The 23,552-nt window shown below is 42.7% G+C and overlaps 1 protein-coding gene across 1 annotated transcript in view; it reads left to right on the top strand.

The window, feature by feature from the left end:
- The window catches only part of LOC126419369 (uncharacterized), a 117,439-nt gene that overhangs the window by 25,124 nt on the left and 68,763 nt on the right, over positions 1 to 23,552 (top strand). The window contains exon 3 of the mRNA XM_050086556.1: positions 14,693 to 15,010. Coding sequence (XP_049942513.1) covers positions 14,693 to 15,010 — 318 coding nt within the window. The remainder of the gene's footprint in view (positions 1 to 14,692; positions 15,011 to 23,552) is intronic.

Genomic DNA, 23,552 nt, shown 5'->3' with positions numbered 1-23,552 from the left:
AATTGAATGTTTCCCAATCGAATTTGTTATTCTGATTAAAAACCCAATGATTCTCCTTATATACTTTACAATGAAAAATAGAAAACCCACCGCCATTAATTGTGTTGTTGGACAAAAAGAAAATAATTTTTATTCAATAGTGTAACTAATTTGTTAAAGATAATGTAGGTTTGGGAAACTTTCTGAATAATTGGTGGGATAACCAAAGAAAATGAAACAGAAGGAATAAAGAAGTGCCAGAGGAGGAATCGAACACGAGACCTCTGGCGTAAGAATCCGAGCCCTAAACACCGAGGCCAGACGGCGGCTCGGCAGTGTACTAACATTTTATACGCATAAGGCACCTAAGAAACTTTGGATCGATTTTTCCCGCGATTTTCCGGGTAGTGCGTCCTAATATTTTAACCACGTGAGGTGTTAGGGGTCCTCTTTCACCATACAAAATTTCGGACGAATCGCCGACCCCACGCTCGTGCCGTCTCCTTGTCAGACTTGGATGGGTGACAGTCCAGGTCTGCCGAGCGCTGTTGGCAAGCGGGCTGCAGTCAGCCCTCTTGATGCCAGTTGAGGAGCTGCTTTATTGATATGTCGCGGCTCTGGTCTCGTAAACTGACAACGGCCAGCCATATCTACATCCACTGGCGACTATGAGCTGAGAATGACACGGCGGTCGGCCGGTGCCATTGGGCCTTCGAGGCCTCTTGAGGCTGAGTTTACTTAGCATCATCATAGAGAGCAGCACCATCCGTGATGGCTGTTTTTATTATTCGCCAGTCTTCTGATTAGTTCAGTGCGATCAACTGCGAATTCCTCTCCTGCGCCAAACTCTTAACTTTTCCGCCATACGAGAGCTGCACCATCTGGAATGGTTTCTTTAATTATTCATCAGTCACAATGAGATTTTCACTCTGCTGCGGAGTGTGCGCTGATATGAAACTTAATGGCTGATTAAAACTGTGTGCCGGACTGAGACTCGAACTCGGGACCTTAGCCATTCGCGGGCAAGTGGGTTTTCTATTTTTCATTGTAAAGTATATAAGGAGAGCTACCCAAGCATGACTCACGCCCCGTCCTCACAGCTTTACGTCTGCCAGTACCTCGTCTCCTACCTTCCAAACTTTACAGACGCTCTCCTGCGAACCTTGCAGAACCAGCACTCCTGAAAGAAAGGATATTGTGGAGACATGGCTTAGCCACAGCCTGGGGGATGTTTCCAGAATGAGATTTTCACTCTGCAGTCTTCTGACTAGTTTGTCGCAGCTTGCTGCGTATTCCTCTCCTGCATCAACCTCTTCTTCTGAGAGTAGCACTGGCACCCTACATTCTCTATTATTTGCTGAATGTATTCCAATCTCCTCTTCACGTACAGTTTTTAAGCTCTGCAGTTCTTTCTAGTACCGAGGAAGCTTTCCCCTCATGTCTTAACACATGTCCAATCATCCCATCCCTTCTTCATGCCAGTGTTTTCCATATATTTCGTTCTTCGTCGATTTTCCATATTATGTTTCTTTCTTCGCCGATTCTGTAGAGAACCTCCTATTCGTTACCTGATAAGTCTACCTAATTTTCGACATTCTTCTGAAGCACAACGTCTGAAAGCCTTCGATTCTTTTTCGTTCGTAGTGGTTCTAGGTGCTACAGGCTGGAACCGCGCGACCGCTACGGTCGCAGGTTCGAATCCTGCCTCGGGCATGGATGTGTGTGATGTCCTTAAGTTAGTTAGGTTTAAGTAGTTCTAAGTTCTAGGGGACTGATGACCTCCGAAGTTAAGTCCCATAGTGCTCAGAGCCATTTGAACCATTTATCCTACAGTCCATGATGCACCACTGTACAATGCTCTGTTCCAAACGTACACTCTCTGAAATTTATTCCTCAAATTGCACTGAGGTGTGGGGTAGCGATACGCACACGTACAGGTGACGATAGTATCGCGCATGCAAGATATAAAAGGACATTACATTGGCGGAGCTGTCATTAGTACTCGGCTGATTTATTTGGAAAGGTATCCGATTTGATTACGGCCGCAAGACGGGAATTAACAGACTTTGAATGCGAAATGATACTCTTAGTTGCCCGCATTGTACATGCAATTTCGGAAATCGGTAGGGAATTCAATAATCCGAGATCCATAGTGTAAAGAATGTCCTGAGAATACGAAATTTCAGACATTGCCTCTCACCGACAGCCTTCACTTAACAACCGGAAACAGCGGTGTTTGTGTAGTGTTGTAAGTGTTAACTGAAAAGCAACACAGCGTGAAATAGCCGCAGAAATCAATGCGGCATGTGCGACGAACGTATCTGTCAGGAAAGTGCGTCGAAATCTGGTGTTAATGAGCTATGGCAGTAGACGATCGATGTGAATACCTTTTCTAACAGCACGACATCGCCTGTACTGCCTCTCCTGGACTTGTGACCATATCGGATGGACCTTAGACGGCTGGAAAACCATGGCCTGGTAGATGAGTCAGGATTTCCGTTGGTAAGAGCTAATGGTAAGCTTCGAGTGTTGCGCATACCCCACGATACCGCGCACCCAGGTTGTCAACAAGTGTTCAAATGGGTGGTGCCTCCACAATGGTGTGGGCTTTATTTACAAGGAATGGACTGGGTCCTGTGGTCCGTCTGAACCGATCATCGACTGCAAATGGTTATTTTTGGTACTTGGAGACCATCTGTAGCCATTCATAGACTCCGTGTTCCCAAACAACGATGGAATTTTTGTGAATGAAATTGCGCCATGTGACCAGGCCACAGTTGTTTGTGATGGGTTAGAAGAACATTCTGGACAATTCGAGCGATGATTTGTGTATCCAGATCGCCCAGCATGAATCGCTTAGCACATTTATGGGAGATAATAGAGAGGCCAATTTGTCGACAAAATCTGCACTGGCAACACTTCTGCATTTATGGACAGCTGTAGAGGCAGCATGGCTCAATATTTCTGCAGGGGACTTCCAACGATTTGTTGAGTCCATGCCTCGTCGAGTTGCGGCACTACGCTGGCCAAAAAGAGGTTGGACATTATATTAGGAGACCGTCTTGTGTTACTTTTTCCAAGGTAGCATAATTCCTTAACTTCGTCTACTTCGTGACCACCAGTTTTCTGGCTATTCTCATTTCAGCTACTTTTCGTCAATTTTGTCTTTTTCTGGTTTACCCTCTATCCATATTCTTTTCTCATTTGACTGTTCTTTCCATCCAGCAGATCTTGTAATCCTTCACTTTCACTGAGGACAGGAATATCATCAGCGAATCTTAGCACTGATATCCTTTCACACTGAGTTTGATTCCAAGTCTCGAACCTTTCTTTGTTTGCCGTCATCGGTTCTCTGATATATACTATAGACTGAACAGTAGGGGCGAAAGATTACATCGCCGTCTTACTCTTTTTAATCCGAGCACTTCGTTCTTTGACTTCCAATCTCACTTTCCCCTCTTGATTCTTGTACATAATGTGTATTACCCATCTTTCCGTAAAGCTTATTCCTATTTTCCTCAAAAGTTCGAACACCATGCACCATTTCACGCTGTCGAAGCTTTTTCTATATCCTGAAATCCTTTCGGCCATCTTGATTTTTCTTTAGTCCTGATTCCATCATCAAGTGAATGGTCAGAACCGCTTCTATGGTGCCTTTACCGTCTCTAAAGCCAAATGATTGTCATCTAACACATTCTCAATTTTCTTTTCCAGTCTTCTGACATTATTCTTGCCAGCAGCTTTGATGGACGAGCTGTGAAGCAGATTGTGTGATAATTGTCACACCTGCCGCTCTTGCTCTCTTCGAAATTGTGTGGATGATATTTTGCCGAAAGTCTGATGGTATATCGACAGTCTCATATATCCTAAACACTAAAGTGAGTAGTCGTTTTGTTACCTCTTTCCCCAATGATTTTAGAAATTCTAGTGGCATGTTATTTTTCCCTTCTGCTTTTTTGGATCTTAAGTCTTTCAAAGCAGTTTTCAATTCTGACTCTAAACTGGATCCCCTGTCTCTTCCCTTTCGACCCATGTCATCAGAAGAGTCTTCCCCCTCATAAAGGCCATCTGCGTACTGTTTCCAATTATCTGCTCTCTCTCTCTCTCTCTCCTATATTTAACAGTGGAATTTCCGTTGCTCTCTTAATGTTACCGCCCGTGCTTTTAATTTCAAGTTGTTTTGAGTTTTCCATGTGCTGAGACAGTCCTTTCGACGATTATTTTCTTCTCGATTTCTTCACACTTTGCATGCAGCCAGTGATTTGTGTTGCTGTGTTCCTGTCTTTTGGTACTTCTTTCTTTGATCAGTTGAAGTGTTTCTTCCGTTATCCCTGGTTTCTTTGGAGTTGGCTTCCTTGTAGTTGTGATTATTCAACATCTATGATTGCCCTTTCTAGAAATGTCCACTCCTCTTCAACTGAACTCTCTACAGGGGTATGCCTTGCTGCAGCATCAACATCCTCAGCAAACTTCGCATATGACTCATCATTCCTCAGTACTTCAGTATCATACTTTCTTCAACACTGATTCTTCTGTAGGAGTCTCTTAAACTTCAATTTATTCTTTGTCGTTACTTAATTGTGATCTGAGTCTCTTTCTGCTCCTGGGTATTCCTTACAATCCAATATATGACATCGGAATCTCTGTCTGACTGAGATACAATCCAGCTGGAATCTTCCCGTGTCTCCACGTCTTTCCCATGTATACCTCCTCCTCTTGTGGTTCTTGAACAGAGTATTCGCTATTACCACCTGAAATTTATTGCAGAACGCAATTAGTTTTTGTTCTCTCTCAATCCTATTTCCAAGCCCATATTCTCCCGTAACTCTATAACCACATTCCAATCCCCCATGGCTACCAGATTTTCATGTCTCTTGACATATTGCGTCACCCGTTCAGTATCCTCATATACTATCCTCTATCTCTTCATCTTCAGCTTGCGGCGTCAACATGTGAGTCTGAACCATCGTGTTCAGCGTGGGTTTACCTTCGAATCTGATGAGAACAACCCTATCACTGAACTCTTCATAGTAACTCACTGTCTGCCATACTTTCCTATTCATAACGAATCCTACTCCCGTTATATGATTTCCTGATGCAGTCGATATTACCCTATATTCGTCTGACTAGAAATGCACATCTTCTTTCTGTTTCATTTCACTCATCTCCAGTATATCTAGATTGATCCGTTGCATGCCTCTTTTTAGATTTTCTAGCTTTCGTACTACGTTCAAACTTCTGACATTAAATGCTGCGTAATGCTACTGGGTGTCATTAGGCACACAACATGATCACCTCTGCTTTGTATAGCTGGTAATATGGACAGCATTCACTATATTTCTGACGTATTAAGGACGGTGGCTGTGCCCTGTCTTTGAAGTTCAATGATGCCAGCTTCTAAAAAGATAATGCAAGACTATCTCTTTATTCTGCTGTCCTGACATACCATGATGCAGACGATGTTCGACTGCTGCTCTGTCCAAAACATTTACGTCTGATGAAGCCACCTGGTCACGATTTCCCGATGGAGTAGTCACAAACAGCAGTGTCGATTTAGTATCCTGACTTGTCGTATCTTGGATTTCACTGGAAGAATACTATTTAAATATAAAGGTTGTGTCAAAAAGTACAATACAACTTTGGAATGACGTAAAAATTTGTTGAGAATCGGTAGATGTCATGTTGTTGTAAACATCCTCAAATACAAAATATCCTCATAACATCCTCATATACAAAATACCAGTGACAGTTTTCTCCATGAAGAAGAAAAGGCTGTACCATTTCAGTTTGTTAAGGGCACAAAACACATAACTTTGGGACTATCAAGAACGTGTTCCAGGCTGGCATGTGGATTTTTGCTGCCCATATTCTACTGCAGTTGTAAGTAGTCACCATTCCACTGATGAGAAATGTAGACTCAACTCTGACGACTATTGTGTTCAGGAATGTCTCGTCGTCCTCTTCTCCGATGCAACATTTCTGCACAAAATTCCCTATTGTGCTGTGTCATTGTGAAGCATATAGTTTCAAGTGTAAACTTCTACGCAGTACTCGCGAAACAGTCTTTTGTGAATTTCCAGTCCCATGAGACGCACTTGGCGTTGAGTTTTGGGGACTGCAGGCAACGCTCTTCCTAAGTTGACTTTTGTGGACTGCAGGCAACGCTCTCCCTAATTGTTCGACACTATCATGAACAGACGGGCGACCTGGTGATTCATCATGCTGCAGTGAACAACCCGTCTCACCTAAGTTATTGTGCCAAGAGTAAATTGTAGGTCTGCCTGGAGGCCCTTTCGTGTATTTGGTGCGAAACTTACGCGTACCAGTTGTTGCACAGTTTGTTTTATGAAACAAAAACACACAGCGAGCACGCTCGGCACCAGAGAAAGTTGCCATTTTAACTGCGCTCTACACCGGCGCTCGCAGTGGGGGAATGGCGTACTGATGCACTACGTGTATCAAACTTAAGGTGGTTTGTTACAAAATGACACATCTACCGATTCTGAAAGTTATCTCAGTAAATTTCTACGTAATTTCAAAGTTGTAAAGTCCTTTTTGACTCACCCAGTACTGCGAGACCATAGTCTGCATATTCATATTGGTTTCCCGGTTGCAGGTCACTGTCATATCAGTAAGTGTGGAGGAAAAATTCGTGCTTTATTTATTTTTTCCTGTGCGGCTTTAACCAGCAACACAAAAAGAAACTCATTTTATATATTTGTTAATAAAGTCGATGAACGACTGTTCTACGTTTCTGAAACTAATAAACATATACAATGAATTTAGTTTTTTGATGAACAGGAAACTCAAAAAGTTTTTTTCATATTCATAGGTGTTCAATATCCCTCCCCCCCCCCCCCCCCCCTTGAGATGCACGCTATGTGTCAACGCGTTATTCAATTGTTCCCACACTGCAGCGAGCATGTCTTTGAGTTACAGCATCCACAATTGCTGTTATGTCTCAGTTCATTCACTGTTGTCGGCAACGGAGGCACATAAACAGTCTTTTATAAACACCCCCACAAGAAATAATGACATACAGTCAGGTCCGGTGGCCTTGGAGGCCACTAATGTAAGGCTGGATCATTTGGTTCGGTGCGACCGATCCATCGTTCAGTAATCCTTTGCTTTAAAAAATCGCACACTTCCAGATGCCAGTGTGGCGGTGCCCCATCCTGTTGGTAAATGAGGTCGTTAGAATCAGCCTCCAACTGTGGGAAAAGAAAGTTCTCAAGCATATCGACATATGTGCTTCGTGTAACAGTGTTCTCGACAAAGACAAATGGACCATACACCTTTTCCCACGAAACTGCACAAAACACATAAAATTTTGAAGAATTTCCCTCATGTTGTACAACTTCATGCTGTTGTTCCATGGCCCAGATTCTCACATTATGGCGGGTCACCTTTCCATTTAAATGGAATGCTGCCTCGTCACTAAACACTAAATGTGGAAGAACGAAATTACAGAACTCCACGTGTTGTTGTTTGTCACGTTCACGAAGAGCTTCTAGTAGCTTAATTTTGCACAGTTTCATGTGTAAGCGTCGATGCAATACACGCCAGATGGACATCAGTGGCATGTCGTGCTGTCGAGCTGCATGGCGAAAGGATTTCTGTGGACTCCTTGTGAAACTATGGCGGATGCGTTCGATGCCTGTGTCAGACACTAGGGGACGGCCGGCAATTTGTCTATACACAGTCAACCTGTTTCTCGGATTCGTTCATGCTATCGTCTAATGCTCTGTGGTGTAGAAGGATCCACACCATACCTAGTACGAAAGTCACGCTGAGCAGTTATTACCGACCCGTACTGCGCAGAACGTAGAAAACAATAAGCTTTGTGTTGTCCGGACGCCATTTTTACTAGAACTGAAGTGGGCGAACACAGCTGTTACCTGGCGGGAGTTTTCCCTTTCCAACAGTACGTTGTTCACGCACTTATCTCATAAAACATAATAGTTATGATTTTTTTAAAATCGGACGATTATTTTTTATCAGGTTACCTTCCATTCAGAAGGCTGTTACACTCAGCGACTGTTATATTCACTTGTAAATAATAGATTTCAGCTATCAGCCGCTCTTTTTAAATTTTATTGGCAGATCTAGATTTAAGCCAGAAACTAGCCACTCACAATGCACTATCATTTTGTGATCAGTGCATGTAATGCAATTCAATGAACTGTTGATGAAGCCGGACCAACAGGCATTACATGCATAGATCAAAAAATGATAGTGCATTGAGAATGGCTAGTTTCTAGCTGAAATCTAGATCTGCCAATAAAATTTAAAAAGGACGACATTATTTTTTATACACCTGCATATTCCTCTGTGTGAGAGGAATTGTGTCAAGCCCCAACGTCTAGTTGCCTCGTATAGTATCGTTTGGGCTGCACGAAGCTCGCAGTTATCACGGAAGAGAAAAGACGATACCTCTTTTCAAAACCTAGTCTGGTGTGGAAGGGAAAGCATAGCTTTTTAGTACAAGATAAAATAACAAACAAATAAATAAAAATATATGTGAGTGGACTCCAATAGTCCCTCACATGGTCATGGTTTCCCAAAGGACTGGCGTAACACCAATTAGCCACCCACTGCTGTTGGTGAGCACTGACACAGATTTGAAGCGCCATTGAATGATGTACCTTTATCTTTCATCCAAACTTAGTTCGACTCTGTTATCAACTGAGTCAGAGCTACATTCTATATAAACACCAGCAAGATTCAGTAATTTCTTCCCCTTCCTGGTGATGTAACTTGCCAGCTATGTAAATACACTACTGGCCATTAAAATTGCTACACCACGAAGATGACGTGCTACAGACGCGAAATTTAACTGACAGGAAGAATATGCTGTGATATGCAAATGATTAGCTTTTCAGAGCATTCACACAAGGTTGACGCCGGTGGCGACACCTACAACGTGCCGACATGAGGAAAGTTTCCAATCGATTTCTCATACACAAACAGCAGTTGACCAGCGTTGCCTGGTGAAACGTTGTTGTGATGCCTCGTGTAAGGAGGAGAAATGCGTACCATCACCTTTCCGACATTGATAAAGGTCGGATTGCAGCCTATCGCGATTGCGGTTTATCGTATCGCGACATTGCCGCTCGCGTTGGTCGAGATCCAATGACTGTTAGCAGAATATGGAATCGGTGGGTTCAGGAGAGTAATACGGAACGCCGTGCTGGATCCCAACGGCCTCGTATCACTAGCAGTCGACATGAAAGCCATATCCGAATGGCTGTAACGGATTGTGCAGCCACGTCTCGAGCCCTCAATCAACAGATGGGGACGTTGGCAAGACAACAACCATCTGCACGAACAGTTCGACGACGTTTGCAGCAGCATGGACTATCAGCTCGGAGACCATGGCTGAATCTGCATCACAGACAGGAGCCCCTGCGATGGTGTACTCAACGACGAACCTGGGTGCACGAATGGCAAAACGACATTTTTCGGATGAATCCAGGTTCTGTTTACAGCATCATGATGGTTGCATCATGATGTTTGGCGACATCGCGGTGAACGGACATTGGAAGAGGTTATTCGTCATCGCCATATTGGCGTTATCACACGGCGTGATGGTATGGGGTGCCATTGGTTACACGTCTCGGTCACCTCTTGTTCGCATTGACGGCACTTTGAACAGTGGACGTTACATTTCAGATGTGTTACGACCCGTGGCTCTGCCCTTCATTCGATCCCTGCGAAACCCTACATTACAGCAGGATAATCCACGGCCGCATGTTGCAGGTCCTGTACAGGCCTTTCTGGATACAGAAAATGTTCGACTGCTGCCCTGGCCAGTACATTCTCCACATCTCTCACCAATTGAAAACGTCTGGTCAATGGTGGTCGAGCAGCTGGCTCGTCACAATACGCCAGTCACTACTCTTGATGAACTGTGGTATCGCGTTCAAGCTGCATGGGCAGCTGTACCTGTACTTTCCATCCAAGCTCTGTTTGAATTAATGCCCAGGCGTATCAAGGCCGTTATTACGGCCAGAGGTGGTTGTTCTGGGTACTGATTTCTCAGGATCCATGCACCCAAATTGCGTGAAAATGTATTCACATGTCAGTTCTAGTATAATATATTTGTCCAATGAATACCCGTTTATCATCTGCATTTCTTCTTGGTGTAGCAATTTTAATGGCCAGTAGTGTACATGCCGATTCAACTGCCCCTGCCGACGTCCTTTTACACAACCCGCAATGTAATAGCTGTCCTTCAACAACCATGCTCGAGATATTCATATTCGCTCGCTCGATTCATGCAAGCTATTAATCCTACAGATAAAAATGAACAGGACCTTGTTGTAGGAAATTTAATGTAGCTAAGTTTTGTACTGGAATTCGGTTTCGCTGGAGGCCGCGGTTTTCGAATTACTGATGAAAAACGTACAAAAGTGACTTTCAAACGCACTTCCACCTCCACACTGATCTCACCAGCCAGGATTTCTAGTATGTTGTTCGTGGCTCTCCCTCCTATCACTGTTCAAAAATTCTCGACTACACGAACTATTCCCGATATTCGACTTTTTTTTTTTTTTTTTTTTTTTTGGTGGTAAGTTTCTATGGGACCAAACTGCTAAGGTCATCGGTCCCTAGGCTTACACTCTACTTAATCTGATTTAAACTAACTTACGCTGAGGACAACAAACACCCATGCCCGAGTGAGGGGGGGTGCCGCGCGAACCGTAACAAGGCGCCTGAGACCATGAGGCTATGACACCCCCAGTATAGTAGACTATTTCGTTAATGTCAATAATTTAAACATACCCGCAAGGGTAATGCAAGGAAAACGGCTACTGTAAACACCGAAACTAATCGCGTTGACAATTTGATCCAAGCTCAACCCTTACAAACACAGTAGTTTCGTAGCCAGAAGGCCTAACGAATACAACGACTTAATGAGTTATTTTATGCTGTTAAAGTTCACAAAACTGTCAGGTAAAATTTACACAGACACCAACTTTACAATCTGTAAAGTCAGTGTGTCGCTGGCATAATAAAGTCAGTCAATGAACACCAAAGAATGTCGAATGTGGGAAATAATTCGTGCAGTCGCAAACGTCTGTGCAGTGGTAGGAGGGAGAGCCATGAACAACATAACTAGAAAACAACGTCCTCTAGTGAAAAGGTTTTTCGTGTAAGTTACATTAAATTTTCTACACAAGGGTCCTCTTCACTTCTGTAGGAGCAACAATTCGCACGTAGCGAGTGAGAGAACGTGAAAATCTCGCACGTGTTTTCAACGCTGGCTGTAACATTGGGGATTGCATAAAGCGACATCGGCAGGGGCAGCTGAATGCCCTGTATAAGGATAATTTCAATTGCAGTTATAGCTGCTTCGCTTGACTCAAATGTATGTCTCGCTATGCACAAAATTAACGTTAAGTATGAAGAAGCACAGTATAATGGCGTTCTAACACAAATTTTGCAGGAGACAGACCGACTTGCGCGAGGGAGTGAGCGCTTGATCCCCATCATAAAAGTTAATAAACCTGCCCTCACAAGCAAGATGAAGGGAGATAAGCAGGCGACGCCTGGCACATCGCGGAGTGATGTAGCGTCAGCCAGCGACGCCGGAGATGCCGACGACGAGGGCGGTAACGACGACGACAATGGCGGTAAAGCCGACTGCAGCTGCGGTAACGACGACGACAACGGCGGTACCGTCGACGACAACGGCGGTACCGTCGACGAGAACGGCGGTAACGACGCCGACAACGGCGGTAACGTCGACGACAACGGCGGTAACGTCGACGACAACGGCGGTACCGTCGACGACAACGGCGGTGATGGTGGCGACTTGAGCTAGTAGATGCCATTCTGCCTGAGTTTGTTGAGGTTCAGATTTGATTATGTACTTTCAGCGTAATAACTGTAATTTCTGGTTTCACTAGACATAGGTTCAGTAAATACAATGTGCCAAAAGCAGTATCGTAGCACTGATTTTGTTAGCTGCTCCTGAAATATATGTGTATCAGTAATACAGCAGGTGTAAAGTTTTAAAGAATGATGTAGATACTTTGAACTCAGATCATAAACGTTACATATTTATTGTACTTCATTACGAAAATAAACATACAGTCATCATCACCATCATCAGTGGCAGCTGCTGTACAAGAGCACAAGTGAACACCCTAATTTTCCACACCTTGCGGATTTATTGGTTAGCTTTCTTTGAATGCTGTTAAACGCAACATAGATGCTGCAATCTGAAAGATACGGCACTTAAATCTACGGCGCTACAGCTCCTCTACACTCCATGAAATTTGGCATCAGGGTCGCGAGCACACCCTCAGTTGTGCACATTTTAAGGAGCTTTTGCGCACGAGCGACGTGATTGCCTTTTGGGCCAAATACATATGGATTTGATACATAACATGCACTGTTAGCCCCTGCCACTCAACTGGAAGTTTACTTCAGTGTCACACTGCGGCAGATTTGTATCCTCATTCGCTCGGCATAAATCCTGCTAGGTGATAGCACACTCCTTCGATACACTAATTCACTCACTACATAATGCTGTAAAATTAGATCAGACGCCAGCATATTTTAAACTTGTACTGACAGTAAATCTATTTTGTGGGTTTGTGAATGAGTCATGGTACATTAAGTTGTGAATTTTATCAGACTCTAATCCACTTGAGGCGGTGAGAATCTTATGGATCTAAAGCACATCACCGTCGATTGAGAGATTGTAGCATTTATTAATCCTTCTGAAATCTATTGATCTTATGTTGAGTCAAGGTTATCTGTGCTGTAGGCCCACGTTGTATATGTTATAATGCAAGTGGAAGATTAGGGAAGGTAAACCTTCCCTAGTGGATGTACACCATCGCTAAAACGATCAGGGAGAGCTAAATGTGCCAGTGAAGGTGCACTATCACCAGTGCACTGAGGGCAACCTTACTGCCATTTTGCCTCAGTCTCTTCCTGTTCTGGAAGCCTCTTGCATGGAAAAATGTTCGAGAGTCTTCGCTGGTCGCTCCTATCCGGCTCGGCTGATCGTATAAAATTTGACTGTTGGCGCCGCTTGCATCGCGTGTGATGCATTATTTGCCAATTGAAAAACACAATTGCTATTTTTCGCTAATTTTTACATCTGTATACTCTCTCACATTTAAGAATTAATTATAATTTTACGTTATAAGAGAATTTGAAGACAATACATGGAATTAATACAAAAATATAGCGTTTCTTACGTAGGTTTACATGAATTATTTCACTCTTGGGGCTTAAATTTATTTAGACATAAAAAGAGACGTTTCATCTCGATGTTAAGCTTCTCGCTACCCTAATTTCTGCTACTTATCATTACCTTTGTCTTTCTTTGATTTACCCCCAATCTGTATTTTGGCCGGCCGCGGTGGCCGTGCGGTTCTAGGCGCTCCAGTCCGGAGCCGCGCTGCTGCTACGGTCGCAGGTTCGACTCCTGCCTCGGGCATGGGTGTGTGTGATGTCCTTAGGTTAGTTAGGTTTAAGTAGTTCTAAGTTCTAGGGGACTAATGACCACAGCAGTTGAGTCCCATAGTGCTCAGAGCCATTTGAACCAATCTGTATTTTGTACTCATTAGACTGTTCATTCCATTCAACACGTCCTGTAATTCTTTTTCACTTTCACTGCATATAAAAATGTTATCAGCGAATCTTATTATTGATGTCCTTTCAACTTCAATTTTAATTCCACTCTTGAACCTTTCTTTTCTTTCTGTCACTGCTTCTTCGATGTAGAGATTGAACACTAGGGGCAAAAGACTAAATCCCTGTTTTACACGATTTTTAATCCGAGCACTTCACTCTTGGTCTTCCACTCTTATTATTTCCTCTTGGCTATTGTACATAATTTATATTACCTTCCTTTCCATATTGCTTACCCCTATTTTTTTCTCAGTGTCCACGTGGCTCCCCCCATCGGAGGTTCGAGTCCTCCCTCGGGCATGGGTGTGTGTGTCGTCCTTAGTGTAAGTTAGTTTAAGTTAGATTAAATAGTGTGTAAGCTTAGAGACTCATGACCTCAGCAGTTTGGTCCCATAAGACCTTACCACAAATTTCCAAATTTTTCTTGCTGTTTGGAACATCTTGCACCATTTGATATTGTTGAACGCTTTTTGTAGGTCGGCAAATCCTATGAATCTGTCTTTGTTTTTGTTTAGTCTTGCTTCCATGTCAACCACAATGTCAGAACTGCCTCTGTAGCCCTTTACGCCCCTACCCCCACGATCACGAGAGTCTGGTACGACTTCATACTTTTTGTTCCCTGGATCTAGAATATAATTGTAGCCGGAAACGAACGATCGTGAGGGCTACTTTGATTCGTGTAGTACCGCAGAACGCCACTAGATCGCAGCTCCGTCCATTCTGCTGTTTTGGCGGGCGTCTTTGTCTTCCAGTGTCGTTGCGTGACGTGTAGCGGCTTTGTATTGTCTGTAGCAGTTGTGTTTGCGTGTGATTCTGAGGAATTGTTTGGATTCAGTCTGTTTCTAGACATCTCAAAGAATTTGTGTATTATCGAAATATCCATTTTGCGTGATTATTGTGGCAGTGGTGCTCGAAAGTGTCTCCACCATCACAATCGTGAGGGTTAGGCGTTGCTGCAGTTTTCGCTTATTGAGGTTAGTTTTACTCAACTACTTTTTTTCGTATTCTTGCATGCTGATTAATGCAATGTATATGGTGTAATGTATTGGAACGTTTTTAGATAATGAAGGGACTTACTGAGGAAGATATTTTGAAGTTGCTTGATGCATCAGACTTAGAAGTAAGTGATGAAGACGATTGTGAAGATTTTTTTGTGCCAGAAAATATTGGTGCATCGAGTTCTGATTCTGATACAGATGAAATACCAGTTCAAACTGCATCAGAATCGTCAAGGAATAATAATCAGCTGAAAGCGGACACTCTCAGTTCTCCACAAGTTATAAAGAAGAAAAACCAATCAGGTGGAAAATATCTGTGGAAGAAGAAATTATTTAAAGCTAAGCATCACCCAGGACCATTGGAGTTTTCTAGAATGCAGGTAAAATATACGCCTTCTCTCTGGGTTATTGTAATATATTTTTTTCTGTAAATGAAAATTGGTCCATTGTAAGCAGTTTGTTCCGTTTTCAAATCAATTTTCTTTTCAGTTTCCAGATCCATTGCGTACTCCTCTCCAGTATTTTATCACATATTTTACAGATGAATTCTTTAAGATTGCTGAAGAACACATAAATCAGTATACTGTGTGGGAGCATGGAAAAGCATTAAAATAGATGCAACAGAACTTAGGAAATTTATAGCTGTCAACCTGATTATGGGTTGCATCAAACTTCCTCGACTGAGATTATACGGGAGCACTGAGTATGGCTATACTCCAGTTTCGAGAATCATGTCAAGAGACAGGTTTCTGGCACTCAGAAATGCTTTTCACGTGGTTCATGCTTCCTCTGTCTCAGATATAATAATAGTGTGTGGAAAGTACAGTCAGTTCTTGATGCAGTAAGAAATGTGTGCCTGAGTCTTCCACGGGATCATGTTACTTATTCAGTTGATGAACAAATGATACCATTTACATGTCGCTGCCCACTGAGGCAGTTTGTAAAAGGCAAACCTCGACCAGTTGGATTAAAGAACTTTGTACTTACTACATCAGCTGTCTTGTATTAGACTTTGAAATATATCAAGGTGATTCAACTTCTCTACAGACTAAGGAGTTTGGATTAGGCCCTTCTGTGGTATTAAGTTTGGCACAAACTTTACCTCAAGAAAGCTTCATCTACTTCGATAGATATTTTACATCATTGCCTTTACTGGAGAAATTAACTGACATGAAGATCTGTGGAAGTGGAACAATAATGGCCAACAGACTAAAGGGCTTGCCTCTCACTGACGCAATTAAGATGGTTCATGGACAGAGTATAGAACATGTTGCTGAAAACTGTGATTTAGTAGTTGTAGAGTGGAAAGACAGCGACAAAGTAATCATGGCTTCAAACTGCTGTGGCTCCAGACCGATTGAGCCTGTGCAACGTTGGTCCAAAATTGATAACAAACACATTGAAGTCGATTGTCCTTCTGTGGTGCGCAAATATAATCAAAACATGGGTGGAGTTGACGTTTGCAACCAGCAGATGGAATGGTACAGAGCCTGGTTCAGAAGTATGAAATGGACATGGAACGTAATTTTGCACTTTGTGGACCTTGCTGTGGTAAATGAATGGAATCAGTGCATGAGAAGCATCAAAGGGAATAATATTCCAAGAAAAGAACAGAAAGATTTGCTACACTTCAAATTAGAGGTAATGAATAATTTGTAACACCACATTATTTTATGTTTACATTAATGTTATTTGATGTTGTGTTATTTGATATAGATATTTGAAATTATGTTATTTGATATTATTACATGTTTCTAGGTAGCAGAAGGACTGCTTGCAGTTCCACCTGAGGATGGAAGGGTATTAAGTGACAGTGAGACTGAACAAGAAGGAGATTCACTTCCTGTGTCCAAAAGGTCTAAATTCTTTAATCATTCTGGAAAGCTTCCATGCAGTGACATGCACTGTGATGGATATGAACATTTTCCAATTTCTGATGATATTCCAGCACACGCACTTACAGATACGAGCCATGCAATAGTCACAGCAAAATGCGGTGCGAAAAGTGTAACATATACTTGTGCCTGTCGAAGGACAAGACGTGTTTTAAGGACTTTCATGTTCCTCCCAAATAGAAAGAAAGAAGACAAACATTCATTTAAAACAGCTACAACAAGAGTTTTGTACATTTTTGTATAGTTTTACAATATTTTTGAGTTTATTAAAAGAAATCTGGTTGTGTTGAAACTGTTATACAAGAGATGGAAAAAAATATGGGAACATCAAAAACATGCCAAATTACCATGATTAATGCGGTGTAGGAAAACCGTTGGCACCCAAAACAACTTCAAGTCCCTCGGGACCGAGCGAGGTGACGCAGTGGTTAGCACACTGGACTCGCATTCGGGAGGACGACGATTCAATCCCGCGTCTGGCCATCCTGATTTGTGTTTTCCGTGATTTCCCTAAATCGCTCCAGGTAAATGCCGGGATGGTTCCTCTGAAAGGGCACGGAAGACTTCCTTCCCCGTCCTTCCCTGATCTGACGAGACTGATGAACTCGCAGTTTGGTCTCTTCCCACAAACAACCCCCAACCCCAAGTCCCTCGGAATGGATAAATACAGGTCCTGCGTGCGTTTTATGGGAGTCTTATACCAGCCTTCCTACAAATCAGTGGTGAGTTCACATAATGATGACGGGCGTGCATAGCAATGGCACACCCTTCTCTGCGAAGTCGTCCACAAATTGAGGTTTGGTGAATGTGGCGGCCAGGGGGAGATGCGAAGACTCAACCTCGTGCTCACAAGACCATTCATGGACCATGCGAGGTATGTGAGCAGGGGCTATGTCGTCAAACAACGCAGCAAAAACACTCGCGAACAAAATGTGTTGTACCATGGGTTGGACCTGATGAGCCTGAATGGTCATATAATCCTTGCCAGTAATGCGATATTGCAGAGGCCCATGGAATACCATGATACGGCTGCCCGTATCATAACGTTTCTCATGGGGAAGCAGTGTACCTTGTAGGGTTGGAATGGCACACGCTGGATGTAAACTGGGTGATAATAGGGAAACAAGTCTCATCTGACCAAATGACTTTCTTCAATTGCTCCAAAATCCAGGTTTTATGCCTTCAGCACTACATTCTTGGGCATTTGCATCACTGATGCATTGTTTTTAATTCCAGCTCGCCCTGCAATTCACAACTTATGCAACTCTGTTCGTGTTGTGCTGGAGCTGACAGGGTTCGTGAGTGCAAGATTCAGTTCTGCAGTGACTTTTGCGGTTGTCATATTCTTAGTTTTCCTCACAATCCTCTTCAGTAAATGTCTGTCATGATCACTCAACACACACTTTTGTCCTAACGACATCATGGAGAAAGCCGGGGGAGGGGAGGGGGAGGTTCTAAAATTGCCAGATAAATATAAGTTGTATTGCAATTTCTAAAGCGGTAGTATGGCCTCACTCGGATAAGCTACATAAAGCTACAGTTCGCCTAATGAGGGATGTAGCGGAACCACGCGAAGTCACATCTAGGAGTGTGTGAGAATTCTCTAATGCACTGGTCGCCAAACTTATAAAGCTTCCAAGCTACTATACCGTTGAAAGTTCCTACTGACAGCTACCAAAAAGACAGAAATAAAAACTTTTAAAAATCATACATTTATAGTAAATATGACATGAGTTTTAATTAAAGTGTAAATGGGAAAACATAAATTGAAATTGAGCTGACCAGGATGGCCGAGCGGTTCTAGGCGCTACAGTCTGGAACCGTGCGAGAGCTACAGACGCAGGTTCGAATCCTGCCTCGGGCATGGATGTTTGTGCTGTCCTTAGGTTAGTTAGGTTTAAGTAGTTCTAAGTTGTAGGGGACTGATGACCTCAGAAGTTAAGTCCCATAGTGTTCAGAGCCATTTGAGCCAAATTGAAATTGATTCGTGCATAAGAAAAAAAAACACAAAATGTAGTTAGTAATAAATTACAAATGTAAAAACAGATTTTTTTATCAGACTTATTATTCTAATGAGAAGGATGACACTCCTTTTAGTCATCAACAATTTTCTTGACTTTGGGAGAGTTGGTAGTGGTTGCCATTCGAATACAGTTGCCGAAGTGTTCAACAGTCAGTCTGTTTCTGTATTTATTTTTTGTAATTTTATGCAGTAATAAGAAACCTCACACAGACATGAAGAGCTGAACATTGCCTTCACTTTCAGTCCAACGCAGACGAAAATTGGGCATTTTTCTTTAGGAACGAAAGGATAAATATTTTCAGAATTTCAAGAGAGTTATAATTTGCACTTTACTCTTGCCCAATGGTTGACTGTTGAGCATTAAGTTTCTAATTTAGCTGCCTAATCTTTTCTTTCCTTAGAGCAGAAACCAGGGGGAAATCCTTTAATTCTTAGATGAACAGTTTTGAAGTGACGTTCGATGTTCCCTCTCTTCCCAACTAATATGCTAGCAGAGCGCCGTAAACATACACATCACTGCTATCAGAGTTTTTACTACGTTAGGAGGTCCTTTGTGTCTCCATTTCCTGCAGTTCTTAGCTTGTTTCTTAGATACGCTCATTTGTTCTTTACCTGGATGAAGAAGTAATCGGTTTCCCATTCCAAGTGAAAGTGATAAGTTTTTTTGTTTTTGCTTGAGCATACCATCATTAGAACAATCCTAGCTTAGTATCAATGCCTAAATCAAACGAGCTATCCATCCTAGCAAACGTTTGGTATTCACGCGAAAAATATAACGTGCACACCCGTATGCAGTCAACAATGTTGTTCTTTACCTGGGTGAAGAAGTAATCGGTTTCCCATTCCAAGTGAAAGTGATAAGTTTTTTTTTGTTTTTGCTTGAGCATACCATCATTAGAACAATCCTAGCTTAGTATCAATGCCTAAATAAAACGAGCTATCCACCCTAGCAAACGTTTGGTATTCACGGGAAAAATATAACGTGCACATCCTCACATGTATGCAGTCAACAATGAGGTTGACAGGCTTGACACAATGGAACTTGTACAAGATAAAAAAACTGTTGTCGTGAGTGCGTTCTGAGCTCAGGGAAGCAATACAAGTTAGCTAATTTGAGTCTTGCTGCGATCTACCGAAAACGTCCAAGTGAGATGCTAGCAGCTTGTGGTCAATTGTTTGGCGATCACTGCTCAAATTAATAGAAACTCTGTACTCCAGATTCCAGGTGCGGGGTTGCAGTAATAAAATTTTAATAAGACCTCAAAAAAATAAAGTTACATTACTAATTTTTCTTTGTTTTCAGGGAAAGGTTTTCAGACCAGAAGACACTGAAATACCTGCGCCACAGTTTTGTTGAATGCAGCTAAAGAGATAAAATACAATGGTACAGCACACTGATACTGTGCCCTATCCTGTAAGTGGCCATCAAAACGTTCTCGTTCCAAGATTGTACAGTACGAAATCGGTAAGCTAAACAGGTAAAATCGCTGTGAGGATTGAGGCAATCGTCCCACAGATACACCAGGTCGAAGACACTCACCTGATAAAACACCATGCCTTGCTGCGTGAAGAAGTCCATAACTACCAGCTGCACATCCCTAACTCAAGTGTCTCCCAGTGGACTCACCGTAACTTCTGGATTACAACATTTGCGGTATGGGTACGTGCGTCTTGTGTCGAATCGCGACCAGCACGGAACTTGGCGCACATTTCCACAATGATGATTGTCGACATATGTGCTGACCCATGCAAGTTCTTCATTCTGCGATGGATGTCTACCGGTGTTCGTCCTTTGGCAGCCAAGAAAACAATGACAGCATGTTGGTCCTGTTTCGACGTGTGTGGTAACAATGTTGCTGTATATAACGTTTCCGAATTTACTGCATGCACACCAGAAAGACAGAAATGCCACAGTAATCCCTTGCATGCATGTCGGTGCTAATGCACAGACATTGGAGTTGCGCTGAGTTGCATATACTGAGTAGGGTGGCAGAATAAATGCAGGTCAATTTCGCACATTACATAAGAGTTTTATACATTGTAACAGGAAGGTGAACATGACACCTAATTTACTTCAGCGGTCATGAGGAGATTTGCCTTGTAAGTATATAATGCAAAAGGGATGACAACCAATCGATGGTATTAACACACCGCTCCTATATAATGCATGTCAATGAGCAGAAGGTGAAACAAGCAGCGAGAGGAAACGTTTTGTGTGGAAACGGGCGTGGGTAGAAGCAGAGGCCGCACCACGGGAGGCACCACGAAAAGCTCTTAGGGGGCGTCCCTCGGCGGGAGTCAGCGACCAGACAGGCCACTAGAAGTAGTACAGAAAGAAGCTTTAGAAAAGTGTGTTTCGGAATTCCAAATGGATACAAACAAAACCAGTGACACAGCTGATCACGTGAACAGCGAATAGTACACGTGTGATGTACGCATGTAGCTTTTGGGCGTCTGGAGTGGGCACAAAACGTCCGATTGGCGGAAGCGAACTAGGAAGGAGTAAAGTGCCGAGATCCCAACACAGTCCAATGGTAGGGCCCTTATGATTGACAGAGTGCATTTCCACAAAATATGGGGAACGCTCCTATTGCTCGAAAAAAGCCATGACGTGGAGAATGAAAGAACTCAGGTGGGGAGACAGTTCGGCTATGAGAAAGACGAGAGGGAAATTTTGGAGGACTCTTCTCTGAACTGGCTTCAAGTGCAGAATGGGCCGCATAATGCCCTGTACGACGGAGAGCAGAAATTTGTGTGAATACTGCGTTCACAGCAGCTGACATTCAGCTATATATTAGCTGTAGCGTCGTTGAGCACCAACTGTGCAGAAACGAACCAGCGAGTTTGTTAACTGTTCTTGCGAGGACTGAGAGGGCATTTTAATATGCACGCTGCTCCAGCCATGTGTGTGCATATCGTCATAATCCAAGACTACGGATGAGTACATGTTTTCTCGCATCACGATAAACATAGGGAGAGTTCCTTCTGAAAAAATCAGCAAAGACTTTATTAGTTTTTATAGGAATTTCAGTGGGCGAGAGCAGCCATGCAGGTGGCAGCTCATTGCAGCTAAGGTAATAACGCGAGCAGAGGCGTAAATTTTTTGGTTCACTAGCTTGTGTCCACTGTAAACTCGAGCGTCCTTGGGTAATCTTTTGCTCAACTTGTCACAAAACTAACCATCCTCCGTAGACTTGATGGTCACCCTAAATAGTACCAAACTTTGAACTGGAATCGGGTGATTTATCGTAGTACAGGCCAACATCATGATGTAGGCATAAGAATAATTTTGTAAAGAAACGTCTAGTTAAAATTTACCATTGTTGTGTTTAGGATTATTTCACTTTCTGAGGACGAGTTGTGTTCATTTGACAACTGTCGTAACATTCTCACATTTAAACTGTGTAAATGCGTGTATTTCTGTGACAAGATTTCTGCTTTAAACCAAAATTGCTTACAACTCACACGGTTGTTGTTTTGACCTCCAAACCGTACAGAATGCCGACTCTGCCATGATGGCAACTGGTCTGGCTGGATGGTAATTAGTGAAATTAGATAGGGAAATTAAAATTTTTGAACTGAAGAAAAAATTTAGTAGTAGTTGTTGTTTTTGTGACGAGGTTACTCAATGTACGAGTATGTACATGTATAGTGGTCAGAATACAATAAATGTGTGATCCAAAGTGTAGAAAAGTTGTGTTAATAAATAAAATAATGTTTATGTTGGTGTAAAAGTAGACTGTGGATGATCTTGCTGGAGCGCGCGAAGTTATTCACGGCGTTGGTTTGAAATTCTACAAACAGTAACGGCGTTGCTAATGATGTGTACATAGTCTATGAAACTTTCTGTGATATTTTGGAAACGTGTAACATCTTATAACTTGATGCTGACGAGTGCTCAGGCTCGCGCAATTCGAGAAAGACAAAGGTTAGTTAGATTGGAGATGGCGGAAGAACGGAGATTATTGCAGACAGGGCAAACTGAAGATCTTGACAGCACAGAGATTGACGTACAACAAAAAATATATTGTCCTAGTCACGGAACGGAACGTAGTGTTAGTGCAGAGTAAATTGTGGTAGTTTCGCGATTGGTATCATTGTCTGAGAATGTACAAAAACAAACAAATGACGGAGCTAGTGGGTCAGAAGTAGCATCAGAGGACGAGCAACTTCAGTACGTTGAACCACATATATTAATTCTAAATCATACTGGACAGTTTCCAACAGAAAGAATGTGTGTAAGTGCATCCGCACTATGTACGGAAGTCGGTGTGACACCACGTGAAAGACGCGAACGGCACAGTTTACGTCAAATAGTGACAGGTGGCGATGGCGAAGTCAGACAGTGTTTTCGCAATGTTGAAGCAACTCACTATTGTTGTCAAGCAAACAAATGCAGGGTCAGCAGACTTGAAAACTGAAATGGCGGGACTAAAGACCGAAACGACGAATTTAAAAACAGAGACAAATGCGGCCTTAAGTGGCCTCATATTTGAAACTTACGCTGGATTCGAAAAAGTCCGCGAAGATCAGCAAAAACTACGAACGGAAGTTAATGAACAGTTTAATGAAATCCGTATAGAGGCGAGAGACTCACGCGAGCTTATACTATCGTTAATGGCTGACTAGAAAAAGATGCCTTCTGACGTTGACCAGGTGCAGGATGCAGTGCTTAATTTAATCAAAGAGTTGATAATTTAGCACGTATGACGTCTGGTAAGGCGCAACAAATCGTGGATGAGGCCAATGTCAGAAAACGTGTCACGCGAGCCGCGTTAAAAAGATTCGATACACGCACTGAAAAAATCGTCTCGAAAAATCAGAAACAGTATGAACAGCTTCGTACAGAACTGAAACAGTGTATCGAGAACCGTACAGAAAGCAGGCAACGGAATCGGTAGTATCATCCGACGCAGTCATGGACAGGAATCCAGAAGTAAACAAGTCAGTTGTGCAATGTTCCGTAGCAGTAGCAGAAACACACAAAAAGTTCTGAGATTCCAG

Source organism: Schistocerca serialis, chromosome 9 (genome assembly GCF_023864345.2).
Source record: "Schistocerca serialis cubense isolate TAMUIC-IGC-003099 chromosome 9, iqSchSeri2.2, whole genome shotgun sequence".
Lineage (NCBI taxonomy): Eukaryota > Metazoa > Arthropoda > Insecta > Orthoptera > Acrididae > Schistocerca > Schistocerca serialis.
The sequence above is the reverse complement of the archived record's forward strand: the minus strand, read 5'-3'. Positions and strand labels throughout refer to the sequence as shown.